This window comes from Juglans microcarpa x Juglans regia, chromosome 2D (genome assembly GCF_004785595.1).
Source record: "Juglans microcarpa x Juglans regia isolate MS1-56 chromosome 2D, Jm3101_v1.0, whole genome shotgun sequence".
NCBI classification, from domain to species: Eukaryota; Viridiplantae; Streptophyta; class Magnoliopsida; order Fagales; family Juglandaceae; genus Juglans; species Juglans microcarpa x Juglans regia.
The window spans coordinates 38,390,060-38,409,822 of record NC_054596.1 but is presented as its reverse complement, the minus strand read 5'-3'; the positions used below and the strand labels follow the sequence as shown (position 1 = coordinate 38,409,822).

General features: G+C 33.1%; 1 protein-coding gene and 1 pseudogene across 2 annotated transcripts; one reads left to right on the top strand and one right to left on the bottom strand.

Annotated features, from left to right (window-relative positions):
- Positions 1 to 6,844: 6,844 nt before the first annotated feature.
- LOC121249499 lies at positions 6,845 to 9,059 on the top strand (annotated as a pseudogene).
- A 2,859-nt stretch (positions 9,060 to 11,918) lies between these two features.
- On the bottom strand, positions 11,919 to 17,594 carry LOC121250235. Of its 2 annotated transcripts, none has more exons than XM_041149278.1 (7): positions 17,420 to 17,594; positions 16,924 to 17,136; positions 15,956 to 16,041; positions 15,697 to 15,843; positions 13,429 to 13,552; positions 12,488 to 12,774; positions 11,919 to 12,249 (listed from the first exon to the last, which is right to left on the bottom strand). In XM_041149278.1, exons 2-7 carry the CDS (start codon positions 17,099 to 17,101, stop codon positions 12,157 to 12,159), a joined length of 915 nt encoding a protein of 304 aa, XP_041005212.1. In that variant the 5' UTR covers positions 17,102 to 17,136; positions 17,420 to 17,594; the 3' UTR covers positions 11,919 to 12,156. The 2 variants fall into 2 exon arrangements, with proteins under 2 accessions (XP_041005212.1, XP_041005211.1); XM_041149277.1 differs by having other exon boundaries at positions 16,924 to 17,147; positions 17,420 to 17,562.
- Positions 17,595 to 19,763: the final 2,169 nt, after the last annotated feature.

Below are 19,763 nucleotides of genomic sequence, written 5' to 3'. Positions count from 1 at the left end.
TGTTACTCGTTGTGGTAGTCTTTCCCATTTCTTTACTCTTAATATTCCTTGGTGCCAACCAGTATCACCAAAAGGAAATAACAATGGATATTGCAGTGGATCATAACAGCCAAAATAGTATTGGACTATATGACTTCCGCCTGCATAATTGAATACCACAATATTTCATCCTTTTAAATGTTCTGAATCATCATCTTCAATCCAAATGACTGCTACTTGGGAAGCTGACGGAGTGTTAAAAATACGCTGATCCAAACCCGCATCTGATCGAATATGAATTTTGTGATTTTTCAAATTGGGCAAATCCCCAAGAGTTCGAAAGAATGTTGAGTATGGATTAACATGAAGAATATCCATAAGTTGAGCAACAGTTGATGAATCCAATCTTTCGATGTCATAAACACGATTGTCCAATTCATGTTCGGTATCATAAAAATATAGTTGTAGATATGAAGTATGTCCATCCAAAGGAACCAAGTCATTAATGTAATGATAAATTTGACCTTGAGCTCGAAATGTATAAATACCTCTGTTTCTTCTACATAAATCTCTATCAAATTTAACTCCGAATGATGTAAAAGCAAACTTGTTGTTGTATGTGCGAACATACGTAAGAAAGTTGACAGATTCAACTGTATTAGAAGTAAACAAATGGTAAAGTTGTTCTGGAACATCATTTGTAGTTAAAGAGATTGTTCCATCGGCACAACAAAAACCCTTCGTTTCATGTTGAAATCTTTTTGCTTCACAAAATCTACAGAATGGAACTGATGGTAAGAAAGTTGCCTCAAATGGCACTGTTTGTAATATTTTCCTATGACCAGCTGATTGTTGATGCTGATTTCCTATGGAGGAAAAATGAACCATACAATTGAGGTAAATTCTTAAAGTTGCTATAATTTTCAATAAAGGTATCGTTGAATGAAGCTGTATATAAGGGAGGAAAAAAAGGAGAAGAAGTACAACTTAATTTTATACATATTTCTTACTCCGAGAATTTGTTAACAACCTTGTGTCAAAGTTGGGTTGGCATCGAGAAAGGGAATGTGCCTATTGAATAAAGAATTAAGTATGTTGAATAAAAAAGAATAAAATGATTGATGGGAAAGTACGGTTAGAACGAAGGAAATACAATAAACCTGTTCGGTTTGGAGAGAACCAGATGTATGTACATTTTCTGTACATGTATTTGTTGCCCCAAGTGTCAAAGATATTGTGGTATCGTCCAAAGAAAGAGGTTCTTTGACATAATTTCAACTGTGTTTATTTCCTGATAGGGAGCTCCGGAACTACCAACGGAGGATATATCACTGGTTCCAGCATCAGCACGAAAAGTGCGTTGTCTTTTTGTACAATATGGCCTGACCTCTTCATTATTGTGTATGAATTCTATATGATCTCCCAACACATTTGTTTCATTGCGAACGATTGGTTGGGAGAAAAATTGTTCTTCATGTTGAGTAGTATCATTCGTAGAGTTCCTTTGTTGAAGATATCTTTCTTTCTTTTTTTGTCGTACATGTTCTTTTTCTTCTAAAGAAAGAGCCTCATATAAATTGTTTATCTTAGGATGTTTGCAGCACCTTGGGAATCATTTTAAACAAGGATTAAAGTAAGAAGAATATGAAATAAATAATTGATCATATGATGTTAAATTTGTACTAATTTATTAATATAAACTTACCACTTTTCATTTATACATGGAATGAAAGAACTCTTGTTGATAACTGGATAAAAGAGAAACTTATAATGATGCAAGGTCAAAAACCTTTTCAATCTAAGTATATATTTGAACAAAATAAAATCACCTATTGAAAGAGATATATTTATAGCATCGTTGGTTACCTTGGTAGTCTCGGAAAAAGACTAAAAAAAATCCAATCAACTCAGCAAATTCAACGAAGCTGTAAAAAATGGAGAATGAAAATTAGAAATGAACAACCAATAGGTATAGAAATTATATGACTGTTATAGCATGAATTGCAGATGAAGAAAGTAGAAATCAAAAACTCACAATTAAATCAATTATTTAAACGAATAAAAGGAAACAACAAATTTTGAAATCCATGAAAATGTTATATTTTGTTTGCAAGTTTTTATATATATTTCTTTTATCATTTGTATTTTTTGTCTGACTTGGGGAAGCCAACTTTTTCCCTCCCTCTTATAAATAAATCTTGTTTTTAAAATTATAAAAACACAATCCTTATTTTGTCCTTAACATGACCCAAAAAATATAAAATTTTATTTTTAGTTGATTGTGTGTTGTGGTAATATACATGACCCAAAAAAAGTACAAATTTGGCATTTGATTTTCAACACACTTAATTGCATTACGTAATGATACCGACATTGATTTAAAAATAATTGATTACAGGTTATAGAAAATCATGAAAATAAAAATAACAAGTTTTTAAAAAATTAATAAAAAAAAGCATAAATAAATAAATAATAATAATATTTTATGATTATAAAAAGCAACATAGTTAATTCAGTGTGGTGTTTATGTTTTGAGTGCATGGATAGTCAAAAGCTAAAAAGTGGCATATATATTATTCAAAACTTTGCCTAATTAAACCAAATCCAATGCTCTATAAGATCATGGTGTAATTTAAAAAGAGAAAGGCATATATATTATGTGAGTTTTAGAGTAGCGTGGACCTTGATCACCAAAGGTTGTCTTTTGAATGCTAGAATAAAGTGATGATTTTACATGTATTGTGAAATATGGTTTAAAATCATGTTCTGTGTGGGTATCATTACTTAAAAAAAGAAAAACGATAAACAAAGTTAGTTCAATGCATGGGTCATGTACATTAATATTAATTACACATAAATATTTACGTACAAATTAAGTGAAAAGAGTGTTGCTGCACTCACCGCTCCCAGCCACTACTAGAAGTTACAGTTAGTTATAGGAATTTTTTTTTTCCTTTTCATACATGTGCTTTTTAATACTTTTTAATAATTGATTATGTATAATAATTTTTATAATTATTTTGTAGAAAAATTACGTTTAGAATGTCAAATTTTATAAAATTAAATTTATTTTTAATTATATTATATGATTATATTGATTGATTCAATTAATTTTATTTTATATTATGCAATAAGAATAAATTATGAGGTTTTTAATTTATTTAATTCAATGATATTGCTTAATGATAAAAATAAACTCAAAGAGCAAAAGAATGTCAAATTTCATAAAATTAAATTTATTTTTGATTAAATTATATGATTGTATTGATTGATTGAATTAATTTTATTCTATATTTTGTAATAGAAATAAATTCTATTATTTACAAACTTTATTATTAATATTCATAAAATTTTTATTTCATTTTATTCTTGAAGCATCTTTTAAAATACAAGTTTATGCATAATATTATTTTCATTGAATATGTACTCTATTTTATCAAATTCTTTAATTGTATTTTCAATTTTTAAAAATTTCAACATGTTAATAATTGAATATGTATAATTATATGGGTAAAATTCTAAGTATTGATGTAAGTATTTACATATAGAACTGAATTTGTTGGTAAAATTTTATGAGTAATTTTATAGCAATTTTGTAAAATTTTTTTTTTGATAAATATGCATATATAACTAATAAGATATAACATTTAATTATGTCAGAACGTTAGTTTATAAGTTTATAACTTTAAGAAATCGATATGACTTGATGATAAAAATAAACTTAAAGAGCAAAAGAATGTCAAATTTTATAAAATTAAATTTATTTTTAATTAAATTATATAATTATATTGATTGATTCAATTAATTTATTGTATATTATGTAATAAGAATAAATTCTAAGGTTTTTAAATGAAATATAAATAGCAAAAGGAAAAAAAAATTGCTTAGTAGTAAGATAATAGTAAAAGAGGTATAATTACAGAATTATAATTTAAAAATATTTTAATTTGATAATATTTTTTATTTAACTGTTATATCTCATTTCTTAAAATCCAATAAGTATTTAATCTAAAATTACATCTCTATTATTCACAAACTTTCTTATTAATATTCACAAAATTTTTATTTCATTTTATTTTTCAAGCATCTTTTAGAGTATAAGTTTATGCAGAATATTATTTTTAATGAGTATGTACTCTATTTTATTAAATTCTTTAATTGAAATTTCAATTTTTAAAATTTTCAATATTTCAATAATTGATTACATATTATATAAGTAAGACTGTAAATATTGATGTAATTTTTCAAATGGCAAATGTATTTTGTTTATTTTGGAATTATAAAAGAAGCAAACTTATAGTTTAAAGTCAATTAAGACAGGTAGAACTAATTAAATAAAATATTATTAGTGAATGTTTTAAGCAATTTTATTTCATTAAATAAAATATAGTATTATTTTTATATGATTTATCTTAGTATATGTTTGGATGCAAATGTGAGATGAGATCGTTTTTTTTTTTTTTTTGGGAAGATAAATGTAGTAGATTCTCTTTTATATAGAAGTTGCTATATTTGCAAAATACTCTAGATAATCTAGAGTGGAAGATTTCAGGAAAAATCTTCTTAAAACGTAGTATTATTTTTAAATTAATTCGAAATTATAATTTAAAACAGTTCAAAGTCCATGCAGAATAATTATTGAATAAATAATATTAAATAAATGACTTAAAAGATTTTAAAATCAGAGAAACAAAATAGATTATTTCAGTTATTAATTCATAGTATGAAACTAAAAAGTTAAAGGATCCATACTTTTGACACTTTTATAAAGGATCCATGAAAATGTTATATTTTGTTTGCAAGTTTTTATATATATTTCTTGTCTCATTTGTATTTTTTGTTTGACTTGGGAAAGCCAACTTTTTCCCTCCCTCTTATAAATAAATATTGTTTTTAAAATTATAAAAACACAATCCTTATTTTGTCCTTAACATGACCCAGAAAATGTAAAATTTTATTTTTAGTTGATTGTGTATTGTGGTAATATACATCACCCAAACTTTAATCTATATTTACAATAGAAATAAATTTTATTATTTACAAACTTTATTATTAATATTCATAAAATTTTTATTTCGTTTGAATCTTGAAGCATCTTTTAAAATACAAGTTTATGCATAATATTATTTTCATTGAATATGTACTCTATTTATCAAATTCTTTAATTGAATTTTCAATTTTTAAAGATTTCAACATTTTAATAATTGATTATGTATAATTATATGGGTAAAATTCTAAGTATTGATGTAAGTATTTACATATAGAACTAAATTTGTTGGTAAAATTTTATGAGTAATTTTATAGCAATTTTGTTAAAAAATTTTTTTTTGATAAATATGCATATATAACTAATAAGATATAACATTTAACTATGTCGGAACGTTAGTTTATAAGTTTATAACTTTAAGAAATTGATATTACTTGATGATAAAAATAAACTCAAAGAGCAAAAGACTGTCAAATTTTATAAAATTAAATTTATTTTTAATTAAATTATATAATTATATTGATTGATTCAATTAATTTTATTGTATATTATGTAATAAGAATAAATTCTGAAGTTTTTAATTGAAATATAAATACGAAAAGGAAAAAAAAATTGCTTAGTAGTAAGATAATAGTAAAAGAGGTATAATTACAGAATTATAATTTAAAAATATTTTAATTTGATAATATTTTTTATTTAACTGTTATATCTCATTTCTTAAAATTCAATAAGTATTTAAACCAAAATTACATCTGTATTATTCACAAAATTTCTTATTAATATTCACAAAATTTTTATTTCATTTTATTTTTCAAGCATCTTTTAGAGTATAAGTTTATGCAGAATATTATTTTTAATGAGTATGTCTATTTTATTAAATTCTTTAATTGAAATTTCAATTTTTAAAATTTTCAATATTTCAATAATTGATTACATATAATTATATAAGTAAGACTGTAAATATTGATGTAATTTTTCAAATGGCAAATGTATTTTGTTTATTTTGGAATTATAAAAGAAGCAAACTTATAGTTAAAAGTCAATTAAGACAGGTGGAACTAATTAAATAAAATATTATTAGTGAATGTTTTAAGCAATTTTATTTCATTAAATAAAATATAGTATTATTTTTATATGATTTATTTTAATATATGTTTGGATGTAAATGTGAGATGAGATCGTTTTTTTTTTTTGGGAAGATAAATGTAGCAGATTTTCTTTTATATAAAAGTTGTTATATTTGCAAAATACTCTAGATAATTTACAGTGGAAGATTTCAGGAAAAATCTTCTTAAAACATAGTATTATTTTTAAATTAATTCGAAATTATAATTTAAAACAGTTCAAAGTTCATGCAGAATAATTATTGAATAAATAACATTAAATAAATGACTTAAAAGATTTTAAAATCAGATAAACAAAATAGATTATTTCAGTTATTAATTCACAGTATGAAACTAAAAAGTTAAAGGATCCATACTTTTGACACTTTTATAAGTAGCTAGTTGTTGGGATATCTTGTTTCCACTTTCAACTTCACGGAGCTCAACTTATATAAAAAATTCAACAATGTAATATTCTAGTAAGGACAAAAGCAAAGTTGTAAAGAAAAAAAAAAAAAGAATTTACTGTTATTTAATGTTTTCAGATGAAAAATTGTAAAATATTAAAGCATATAAAAAATTTTTTAACTCATTTTGCAGGAAGAAAAATTTTCCTAAATTTTCTCTCTCTCCTAGGCGATTATCCCGCGCGGCTGCTTCTCCTCCAGAACAGCCCGGCGCCGCCGAGCCCCGACCATGATCACCGCCACCACCAGCGTGTTCCCCTCACTCCGACGAGCATCCCTGCCACCACCAATGTTTCCCACGTACAGCCATGGCTCTCCCCCGTGGAAAGAGAACCGAAATGGGTTTCTCCCATTTATGTGAGCTAGAGCCGCCGTACGCGGCCACTGAAGTTGACGACCACCATCGAAGAGTCCCCCTCAAGGCGGCGACCAACCCAGCCACCGTCGAAGTCCCCCACGCGCAACCCTCGATCTCCCCCACGGACACCGAACCAAAATGGGTTTCACCGATTTGTGTCATGTTACGCCGCCGTACGTGGCCACCGAACCTCACGACCACCACCGAGGAGTCTCCCTCAAGGCGGCGACCATCCCAGCCACCGTCGAAGTCCCCCACGCGCAGCCCTCTCTCTCCCCCACGGAAACCGAACCGAAATGGGTTTCACCCATTTGTTTCACCGATTCTGCGGCCGTAGGCAGCCACCCAAGCCACCGCACCTCCACCAGTTGACACCGACGACAACCTCTAGCAGACCCAGCCACCACAAGGTTCCGCTTGCCTCTCCGTCGCACACTGTGAATCTGAGATTCACAGAAACCCAGAAACCCATTTGAGGTGTAGAAAGAAAAAAAACATGCGAGAAACAAGAAAAAAAAAAGAAACAAGATGTAGAAGTTAGAGGTGAAATCAGAAGAGAATTGCGTACCAACGGCGAGAAGAAATCTTAACAGCACGGAAATTTTTTTTTTTCCTCGAGTTGAGTTTGAGATTGTTTTGTAAATCTTGTGTAGTTGAGTTTGAGAATTGTTATGTAAATCTGAATTTTAAGTGTGTAGATTAGATATTTTATCATATCAGATATTTTAAGTGTGTAGATCATGCTAACTGAACTAAAAAGGCAACGGAATTTTGGAAGGCAACGAGAATGAACAACGAGAAATAGAGTGCTGGACGAAAGACTATTCACTACTGTAGATCTTATACATGCTTTTAAGTATTAGGAAGATATATATATATATACACACACACACTAGGTCAGGAGCACGTGCAAAGCACGTTTCTAGTTGGATTAAACAAGTTTTTTACAAAAATAATATGGTTTGTTAAAAAAAACTTGATTAATGAATAATTTAATGCATAGAGACAAATGGTAAATAGTGACCGATGAGAAAATTTTTTTGATAAGTATTCATTCTCCATCCGCATTGTTTTATTTTTTATTTTTTTTGTTTTGAGTTATCAACCAAACTCAGTGATATCATCTGATGCATTGGTGGGCAGGACCGGTGTTCATGTTTTCAATTGGAAGCATACAGATATTGTGGGCCGGTGATATAGAGATGGTGAAGGATATTGGCCTTTGGACTTCTCTGAACTTAGGAAAACCTTCTTACATAACCAAGGAGAGGGGAGCCTTGGTGGGTCAGGGAATTGCATCCTCAAGTGGCCCACTTTGGTCCCACCAAAGGAAGATAATAGCTCCTGAATTCTACACGGACAAGGTCAAGGTAAGAGTCTCCAGTGGATATGACAGAATAATACCTTTTTAATTGATAAAAGATTACTTCCTTTCAAAAGCAATAATCAGAGCAAACTTTCTTTCCCATTATTTTTTATTTCTCCCACCATTTCAAACAGTGAAGCCAGTACAAGTCAAGATTTGCCATTAAAATGGATCCATGTCAATCAGAGGATTATTCAATTTGCATGCTATAAATTGTAAGATTTGATGCAAACTTCTACCTGCAACTTTGTTTTGAAGGACATGCTGAGTTTAATGGTCGATTGTACAATCTCAATGCTAAGAGCGTGGAAAATCAGGATTGAAAATGAGGGAGGAATTGAAGACATTAAAAATTGACAAGGATTTAAGGACCTTGTTTGGGGATCAGAGCTTGTTTTGGAAGCAATTATCTTGAAGGGGAAGAATTCAACTTGAAGTTCAGAACTCTCCAAAAAAATCATGTCGAAGACAACTCTCGGAATCCCCAAGTTTAGGTACCATTGCATTGAAGTTTTCCTACAAATATGATCAAGAAATTGTGAAGATGTTTGTTGTTGTGACCATTTTTCATTGTATATACTTGGCCTTAATTTACTGTCAATAGAGTTGGTGCTGCATTTTACTATCAAATTTAGTTCATAAATATGTTTTATAACCTGCGAACATCCCTAACTTGGTTTCAACCAATTGAAACTTGATCTTACAACAATTAGGTTTTTTCCGAGCAAGATTGATAGACAAATATGCAAATTAGAAAAAGAGATAACCTCCATGATAGTAAGGGTAGTTAAACAAAGGACAGAGACAACTCACGAGAAGGATCTTCTGCAAATGATACTTGAAGGAGCCAAAAAGGCTGGTGATTTGTCGGATATCTCTCCTGACAAGTTCATCTTGGATAATTGCAAGACTATATATCTTGGCGGCTATGGGACTGTTGCCATCACAGCATCATAGAGCTTGATGTTATTAGCTGCATATCCCAAATGGCAAGCTCGTGCTCGTGTTGAGGTGCTTGAAATGTGTAAAGGCGGCCATCCAGATGCTGATACGATCCGAAACATGAAAACAATATGTACCATTATAAATTCATTATTTTCATAAAAGTGTTTTTACAGAGCAGAAGGGAATGACATATGGCTGCTAGCAAATTAAGAGCTACAAACTATTATCTGCTGGTCAAATTGTTCTCTTACTGTTGTGTAGATTTTGTTCTTACGCCATCCTGTCAAAGCATGAAAAACATTTAACAAAATATGAATTTTCTCATCCCATATAGACCAAAATGATGGAAGTGTATTCTAATCTTTCTGATTATTTGCAGTTGGCAATGGTAATTCAAGAGACATTGCACCTTTACCCACCAGTACCAGCAGTCACAAGAGCAGCAGTGCAAGACATTAAATTCAAAGACATATATACATCTGGATTCCTATTGCAATGTTGCAGTAACACCCAGATCTATGGCGGCCTGATGCCCACGAGTTCAATCCAAAAAGATTTTCCCACGAAATTAGTGGGGCCTGCAAGATTCTACAGGCATTTATCCCATTTGGATTTGGGGCTCATGTCTGTGTTGGCCAACACTTAGCCATGACAGAGCTAAAGGTAATGTTATGTCTCATTCTGTCCAAGTTTTGCTTCTCGCTATCATCAACATACCGACACTCCCCAGTTGACAGATTGCTTATCGAACCAGAACATGGAGTTCGTCTCCATATGAGGAGAGTGTGACCTTCAATGTTTGATTTTGAGAAGCTTTTCTTTTTTGGTAGGGGTTGTAAAAGAATAACGCAGAGGCGCTGCCTTTGTTACAATGTTGTGGGAAAATGGCATTTGGCAAGCAAATATTGCAAAAATTGCACAAGCATATTAATATTGTTTGATAATCAACAGGCATCCTTCGCACTGTTGTGACCAACACACAGAAATGAAAATCAAGCTCTTACCTTAAGCCTCACGGAAAGAGCAAGATATTGATTGAACAAACACGAAGGAAGAAATTAATTGAAACCTTTTCCCCGTTATGAAATGTAGCCAGCCAGCCAGCTCCATAACTTGTGTTGGAATTCTTTGAAGATCTGCATGTTGGAATTCTTTTAAGTTATAATAGTTCTCATTATAAGTGGTGTGTTAACAAATCGACCTATGTGGAATACAACTCTTTAATTTAATTTCTTCGAGAATTGTAATAGGTGTGTCATTGATTTGTAACCAAGCTCTTGAATTTATATCCCCTACAATCAAAATTTTAAAATATTTTCTAGGCCAATTAGCCTATTATCAGTTCTCTATTTGGGTCTCTATGATTAGATCTAAGATTTAAGAAAATGAATGAGGCAATGAAATGTACAAGAAAATAAAAAACAATGAACCAAGGAAACTTAAGAAAAGAAAGAAGCCATAGAGATTAACAAGTGAAAATCGAACCAAATCTCTCAAATCAGGACATGAGTTTCAAAATTTGAAAATAAGGGCCTAGGTTTTCGGCTTCTTTAGACTCTTATTACCAAACGTATCTTTGTCCAATTGTAAATTCCCAGTAAACCGGACAATATTTTTTCACACGTCAAGCACAAAACATAACAGATTGCCGGCCAGTGTCTAAAAAATGAACAATGCCACGACTGAATAGAGAACAACCTCTCGAGACACGGCAAGACAGAGAGATGGGGGTGGGGGGCGCCCAGATATTGATGTTACAATTATTCACCATGGCCACCCATTGCACCCATCATAGATCTATGCATTCTCAGTGTCTTCAAACTAAGGAAGACTCTTGCAGAAGCAAGTGGCCAAAATGTGAGAAAAAAAAGTAAATTAAAATAATATCATTTTTCGGAAGAAAAATATTTTAACCACAAAAAGATTATACAAAAATAAACCTAGAAACTAATGTAACTTGATGCGGTACTGGATTATAAGGTTGTTTTTATTGTAAAATAAATATAATAAATCACATAAAACCACATTAATTTGTATGTTTACTTCTGTATAATCTCTAAAGATGACAATATATGATACGACCTATGAAACAAACACAAACATAATACAAAATTAACGAATTGATTTTGATGTTAATGAGTTAGGGTCAATACTATCTGAGGGTCTCAATGTCATACATTGTATAATCGAGACTGTCATTCGTGCAGACCATAGACTCTGGAATGTTTGCCTATTAGGCTATTACGTGAACGGTAATGTTTAACATTGACAGCTAGGTAAAAAAAGGGTTAAGGATTTATTGTAGAATGGTCCTAAATTTTTATGTTTAGTCGAAGTGTTGAAAACAAAATTAGTCCCCACCGTTTGACCCAAAATAAAATTGCGCCGTATAAGCATCCTGTAAACATTAATCATCTTTCGACACGTCATTTGAAAAAAATTAGAATACGCACAAATAAAAAAATAAAAAAAGGTAGCCATTATGAATCTTAAAAGATGCATAGGTGGAGAAAGTCACTTTATGGCGGTTCTAAATAGGTTAGCCAATAGACGAGCGACAAGGAGACCAGAAGACTTCTCTTTCCTTTTGTGCTAAACAAGTTGGTACAGCCCTTCGAGACTCAAAACGGTGACACTCTGTCGCATACGGCTCATTTCAAAAGCCTAAAAATGGATGGGCATACATACACATTATCATTAAAAGACATGAAAATGTAGAAACTGCACAGATGGTTTTATGTAAGCCCATATTCCAAATCATTTTTTCAGTCAAGCTTTGCAAGATCAGATCAGATCAGGTGCACAAACCTTGATAGGGGAGCACTCAGAATACGACCGTTTTCTTTCCTCCTCACTGTAAACAAAGGGTGCAGAGCAAATACACATTGTAGCTCTCACATACTGATTAATTTAAATACTTGAAAATATATAAACCACTTCAGCATTTATCACTACAAAAGCTTAAGCATCTTTAGACGTGCTTCATGTTCTGGATCCAATTTTGGTGGGGTGTAACCACCATGAAGATCCTCCACTATGTACTCCTGCAAAATGTTATAAATCCATGTTTTGACACTGGCAATGATTTAATATCTAAAGCTGACAGAAGAATGATCTATAACATCTAAAACGTTATGTACATTCCAAGTTAAGCTTTAGTCGAGCGGTGATGAGTGAGAAGGATGGCTCAGAAAGCTACGTTCTTGGCTGATTAATGACTCCTATACGACAAAGCCAATAGTTGCAAGGAAAATTTACAGGAGAGCTTTGTTCAGAGATTACCTTAGTGAGCTCCCTCTTCGTAAGGATATGGTAGTGTCTCTGCCAGATCCTCTGAATGGCCATGGTGGCAGCAAGGAAACCATAAGCTATGCCAAGAATGGCAAATATGACGACAAAAACAATAACCAAGGCAAAGCACGCCTCCATTGATGCAGGAAAACAATCCAAGATGCCCCACCCATAACAGCAATTCTGGCAGCCAGCCATCCTTGGATCATTACCATTAAGGGAGGAGCAATGTAGTATAAGCCCAAAAAATCCAAGCAGCACAAAGAACGCCAGTACCCCTGGTAGCATATAGAGTCAGAAGATTGAAAGCATATTCACTGTCGAATACCAAGCATTCAATGGTTCCATCTAACACAACATGAGTCGTGGAATGAAATCAAGCTAACTTTTCCCACTGATCCATTATCCATCTTAAGGACAATCAAAAAAGCATGTGCGAGTACTAGAAACAAGTATTGACAACATACAACTTCTAAGTTTTAGTTAAAAGAAAGTCGAAGATATTCAAATCCCAGTTGACTATGGGCTACAGCGAGACCAACAGAGCATATATTGCCCACTAACATGGTTGATGAAGATAAGTTTTACAAAAATGAGAATTTATACGTAATGAGGGGCCAACCCATACATATCTGGTACAGGTAGTGAAAAAATCAATCAACAGTGGGTACAAATTTTCTTTAGGCACACATCTTTCGCTAATATCTTCTTCCAATAAAAATAATAGAGAATATCAATGCAAATTGGTGGCTACACTCTATAGGAGAAAATAAGACATCGACATGGATGCAGACACGGTGTACACATTACATTTATGTTTAGCATTGCATACAACAATATAACCACATTTATGAGCATGGTACAAACAGGATCTTTAATCCTAACAGCCAAATTAAATAAATATATAAATAACTATAGAAGTGATCACTTACCAATGCAATAATAAAAAGGTATTGGATGTTTTGACAGAATCTTATCCCAACCATCACTGAATGAGTTCCTGAAGGCCCCATCTTTATCCATTATATATGCAAAGCCACCCATTGCTGCAATTACCTGAAAACAAGTATATCTTATAAGAGAGACTTTTGAGGGCTCACTGTAAAAATCAATGTTTTCATTTCCGTTCCGTTCCAGCCGGAATGACCGGAATTTTTCGTGCCGGAACAGTAACCAGCACAACTTTGGTGGATGTTCCGTACCATTCTGGTCATTTTGGCGTGTTCCGGCCGGATTCCGGTATTCCGGCCGAAATTAACATTCTGGTCCGAAACATTGATGAAGAAGAATCTGTAAAATAGAGAGAGATGGAAGGAGGAAGGGGAAGAAATACTCTATCCGAAATCCCTAGGATCATGGTTAACAAAACAGAAGGCATCCAAAATTAAAAACAAGAAACTGTGATGAAGAAACCCATTGACAATCCTCAATTTCTTCGCACCCAACTTCCTCCGATGCTAAAACCATGGCCACCTACAAAAAGCTCAGTCACTTCTCTTTCTCTCTCGCTCTCTCTCAACTTTCTCTCAAAACAGAATTTCTCTAATACTCTCTGCTTTCTGGAGCAACGAGAAAACTCTCTCTCTCCACCAATGGAGTTGCAGGAGAACCAATGGTTTGGCATTGGTGCGTTGTGTAGAGGAATGTCTAGAGTCGGGAGTGCAGTTGGACACTACGTCTGGGGATAATGTTGCTCCCCTGGTCTCTCTTCCTCCAATAGTGATTGGATTCTTCCTAAAGTTAACAAGATTCAGCAATTCGTGGGAATTTCATATGGAGGATGTGAAGACCAATTTAAAGAACTAATCATTGCGATTGATGCAAGTCACGAGCTTGAAACCAAATCAAGTTTCAAGAAAAGCAGGGAGTTAGTCTTTCTTGGGCAATCAACTACGACGCTAAAGGTTGTAGCTCAACTAGAGGGAAGTCTAAAGGGAGGGCGTTGTGAAGACGGGAGACAAGGGAATGGGGTTGGGTTTTCGGGTAGAGTTTTAGTTCTACGGGAAACAAGGGGTTGAGATCGGGCTTGGTGTATTTTGGGTTGTTTTTCATGGGCTTTTTGGGTCATTAAGGGCTTCTAATATGGGCAAGGTATTTTCTTGTATACATTCAGTGTACTTGGTTACTCATTTTGATATATATAATATTTTTACTTATAAAAAAAAAACCTACCTTTTTTTTTACAATAAACTCTCTTAGCTTTACGGAGCAAGTACTCTTGCAAATAGTTTAGAAAAAAAAGGTACTCCTGCAAATAAAAATATTCATTACTCTCTCTTAATTTTCTCGAGCAATGTGTACTAACTAATAAAAACCTTATGTGCAAATGAAAAAATCCACTGACAATCCGTCAATTTCATCACTGTTTACTATGCTTCATTTTCAAACAGTTTTGAGTAACTTTTCACTTTTATTATATTTTTTATATTTATATTGATATTTTAAGATTTAGAATATAATTTATTCATTTTCAAACAGTTTTGTAAATTTTCACTTTTTATTATATTTTTAAGATTTAGAATATAATTTATTTATATAAAGAGTATCCCAAAACGATACACCAAAACGTACCGGTACCAAAATATTCCATTCCAGTACCTTAACCGGAATGATCACTGGAACGGAATTCAAAACTTTGGTAAAAATGCTTAGAGCCTAACAAAACATAAGCTTCCCACGTCTCAAAAGCATGTTATGTTAAAATCAAAACCCAACAGATGTTCTCAGTGAAAGGTAAGGAAATATATTCAGGACCATTTTATCGAGCCTATATTTCAACAGGGGGCAGTGCTCATTAAAATAGTTCAAACGGTTTATTTGGAACCAACAATAACCAAATAAATTGAAGACTAAATAAGAGAAGAAAGGTAACCGAGGAGAAGAAAAACTTCAGAAAAATTAAATTTAGCTGTTTATAAATCATACAATACCTGCAGCAAACATACACCACTAAGATGCATTATGCTCCATGTTATGCATAAAAAATCAATTGGCAAAAGCATTTGGATATCCATTTTCACTAATATCATGCAAAATAAACATCCTCACAGCTTTTAATTTATTTATTTATTTAATAACAGTGGAACTGATTGATTATATGGGCACAAATCCTTTATATTACAACGAAATACTTGATTGATAAACGAATAGCATCTACATGAACCTGTTCCTTAAGTAGTAAGAAAGACAAGATTACTCACAGTTTGTACAGCTAAGAATACAAGGAAAACATCCCTTGCAACAAAAAGCCTGAATTTTACTTTGCGCCAAGAGTTGTCCTCAAAAAATACAATTTGAAGGTGAAACTGAGCTTTGCAAGTGGTACAATGTGAGAAAGCAAATCCTTCCTGTAGAACGGATATAAACATTCGCTATAAGACCATTTACTAGAAGAACCACTGGTTGAAGTAATTGAATGGCAAGTTTTCATATTCTTAGAACCAAAACAACAGTGTTTACCTTAACTGAACGCCAATGATCAAGACATGAACGATGAACAAACTGCTGAGTGCCCTTGCACATGCATGGTGATATCAATTCATCCTCTAAAAAAATTAAAACAACAGCCATTAGACCAAGTGAAGCAGATGCATGCCACTGCAACAAGTATAAATTTTTATTGTGTGTGTGGTAGAAATTGTTGAACATTGCAAGAATATAAGTCTAGGAGGGTGTCTTTTTTATATATATAAAAATAAAAAAAGAAAAAAAGAAAAAAGAAAAAATCTTCTGTCACTAAAACTTAACTCCACCCGAGCATTTTTTTTTCAATGTATTCACGTTAATAAATTCAGCAGTAACTGTCCCGACAAACATATGCCATAAAACCGAGTGTGATTCTTCTCAGATGTAATTTACCGATTTCTTAAACTTCTCCAAGGCTACATGTGAAATCATCACTTATCCCAAAAACTTAAACTGATAGGATGAGGTAGATTTAATCATTTATATTTGTCTTAACACTCTCCCTAATGTGTGAGCTACCCTGCCCTTTAATAAGTGGGCCCAACATATGAAATATTCAGTTAAATGGGTGTAGCATAGAGTCAGGTTTGAACTCAAGTCCTCTGCTTTGATATTATGTAAATTTACCATTTATCTCAAAAGATTAAGCTGATAAGAAGAGTAGATTTAATCATTTATATTTTTCTTAACACTACATTACTTCAAAAAATCCCAACGTTAGATCATGCTCATAACATCTAATCATTGGCATGTTTGGTAAGCCGTGTGAGTGCGCGACGATTTCCAGGATCAAAAGGCACTAAAAGAGATTCACCAATAGGATATCAGCATTTTGGATGCAGCGACAAGCTATGATACCAGGGGTAAAATCAAAGTTTATTTACAATTCCCCAGTTTTTCTTAATTCTGATTAAAAAAAATCTTTAGAACCAAAATCAAAGCGATTCACAAAGAATGATCACCAGGCTCGCCATCGCTCTCGAGGCAAATGCGACAGCAGGGAATCGAACCGGTCTCGATATCTTCATCCCTGATCTCACTCGAGCTTCCTGGGGGCGAATCTGCCTGATTCTCCAGCAGAGGATCGGAGTCATTAGGGTTCTCTCCACCTGTTGGCTCTAGCTGCACCTCCCCTTTCATTGAAGGAATTTTCCAGAAAAAGAGCTTCCCAAACCCTAGTACAGAGCTCAATCACCAACACACAAACATCAAAGCTCTAGGTTTTACCGATTCGCTAGTTAAATCAAAGCAACCGAGATTCAACCAAAACCCTATCGCTCCTTTTGGCCGGAAACAACCAGAGCACCAACAACAAAAATCAAGAAAATGAATAATTTCTCACAAATTCGAATTTGAAGTCCTCTTTATCAGTTCTCTCAGCAACTTGAGCCCAGTCAATATCTCAAATGGTTTTGAGTTAATTGTAACTAAGGGAGGGAAAGATGGGATTAAAATTACCTGAACTTGCAAAGAAACTCAGATGAAAAAGTCAGTGAACCTTTTACCAAGTCGGCGTCGACAGGAAGGAATGATTGAGATTTGAGGGCAAGATCAAGGAAATTTCTGAGAGACTTGCAGAGCAGAAAAGGAATGGGTCTTTTATCTATCCATTGGCGTTTCTCTGTGACTGTATACGTGGAGTGGGACCCGGATCCAGGGGAATGGGATTCATGGACCTACAATTTGGGCTTTTCCAGGCCTTAGATGGTTGGGCTGATTGAGTTATCGTTGTTTTGATTGACCCAAGTGGCCCTAGTAAAACTTTTCGTTTACTTCGACATATCTAATTATTATTAAATAAAAGTTTATTTACAAATTCGTCACACACACACACACACCATGATGCCGAATCATAATAATATATTAGCTACTATTAAAAAATAATTATATTTTAATAATTATAATGAGTCTCGCAACAAATTACACATCAACTTGTGTGTCTAGTGCATCTCTAATGCTTAAGTTAGAAATATATGTATGATGTCTTATAATGAGGGATCAGGTTAAGAATTACTTTGGATCGCCAATGCTGACTGTTTATATAGTCACAAATTATTGTTAATAAGGATAATCTGATCTTTTCCCTAGATCTCGAGGACTCGATTATCAAATTTTAAGGATTTGCTTCAAGAAGGAAGGAGTTACCACCATTCGTAGGTGTTGGGTTGCTCTTTGGAGTCCCACATCTGTGGGAAATGAGGAAGAGGTAAGGCCCAAGGCCTATAAAAGGAGGCTTAGCCTCCTTGGTTAAGTATCTCAATCGTAGGCTTAGCTAGTAACTTGTAACATTAGGAAAATTTCAATGTTCTCCTTTTTGTAAAAGGGGAAGATGTTAAAGTCAAAATTTTGCTAGTGCGAAAAGCAATATGGGTGTTCCTGGGGTAAGGAGAAAAATTATGTAATTATAACAATTTTTCGTATAATTAATTTTCTTCTTTGGGTCTGATGGTTTTTCTCCTGTTTTGAAAAATTTTTCATGTAAATTCTTGTGTTGTTATTATTTCTCTATTTTTCTTGATATTCCTGCAAAGGGTGAAACCTAGGGGTGAACTTGGGAGGTCCAAATTCCCAACAAGTGGTATCAGAGCCTAAGTCCTTTTGGTGGAGTGGAGCTTTAGTGTGATAGTGTGGATACGTACTGTCTAAGGAGGTTCTGTCTAGGAGACTGGAATTTAAGCGGGACCATTGTGACCATCCAATCTTTCTTAAGAACTTACTTAATGAGTACTATTCATTTCTACGGTAAAATTCATCGAGATAATGTCAATAAGTAGGACTTCAAATCCTACCATATTTGAGGTGGAGAAAATTGATGGAAAAATCAATTTTGGCTTGTGGCAAGTTCGAGTCAAGGATATTTTGATTCAATCAGGATTACACAAAGCATTGAAGGGCAAACCAACCCAAGTCAGCAATGATACTAGGATTGATGAAACGGCTTGTACAAGAAGCAGGTTCGGCAAGTGGTTCCATGTCAGCAAATGGAGATATTGGTAATGAAGCTAACGTTGTATCTCTCTCTGTGGAAGACGATGTCTTTTGAAAATGGACATGTACATTCTCATGGCATGCCCTAAATCCCAAAGTTGCCATGATAGAGGATGTGTTAATGTTAGCGGGTCCACAAGTTTATACACAAGCGTTGGTTTGGCATTGATGCAAGGTGTATAGTGGAAATTCGTGTCAATGGCTGATGAACTTTCAGGAAAGCCAAACGTGGAAGTTACACAATAATTTTTAGCAATGTGGTCTTCGACATGAGCCAAAGTGATATACTTGAAATCGGTTTATTCTGAGTGAGTATGCTTTTATGGTGAAGCATGATAGCGGGAGTTATGAAGATCTTCATTGAGGTGGAGCGTGGCTGTGACACCAGCCAAAGTCACAAGGTGGAGATTGTTGGGTGTTGCTCTTTGGAGTCCCACATCGGTGGGAAATGAGGAAAAGGCAAGGCCCAAGGCCTATAAAAGGAGGCTTAGCCTCCTTGATTGAGTAACTCAGTCATAGGCTTAACTAGTAACTTGTGATTATAAGAAAATTCTTATGTTGTCCTTTTTGTAAAAGGAGAAGATGTGAGAGTTAAAGTTTTGCTAGTGGGAAAAGCTATGTAGGTGTCTTTGGGGTGAGGAGAAAAATTATGTAATTGTAATAATTTTTTATATAGTAAATTTTCTTCTTTGAGTCTAGTAGTTTTTCTCATGTTTTGGAGAGTTTTCCATGTAAATTCTTGTATTATTATTATTTTTTTATTTTTCTTGATATTCCTGCAAAAGGTGTATCCTGTGAATGAATTTGAGAGGTT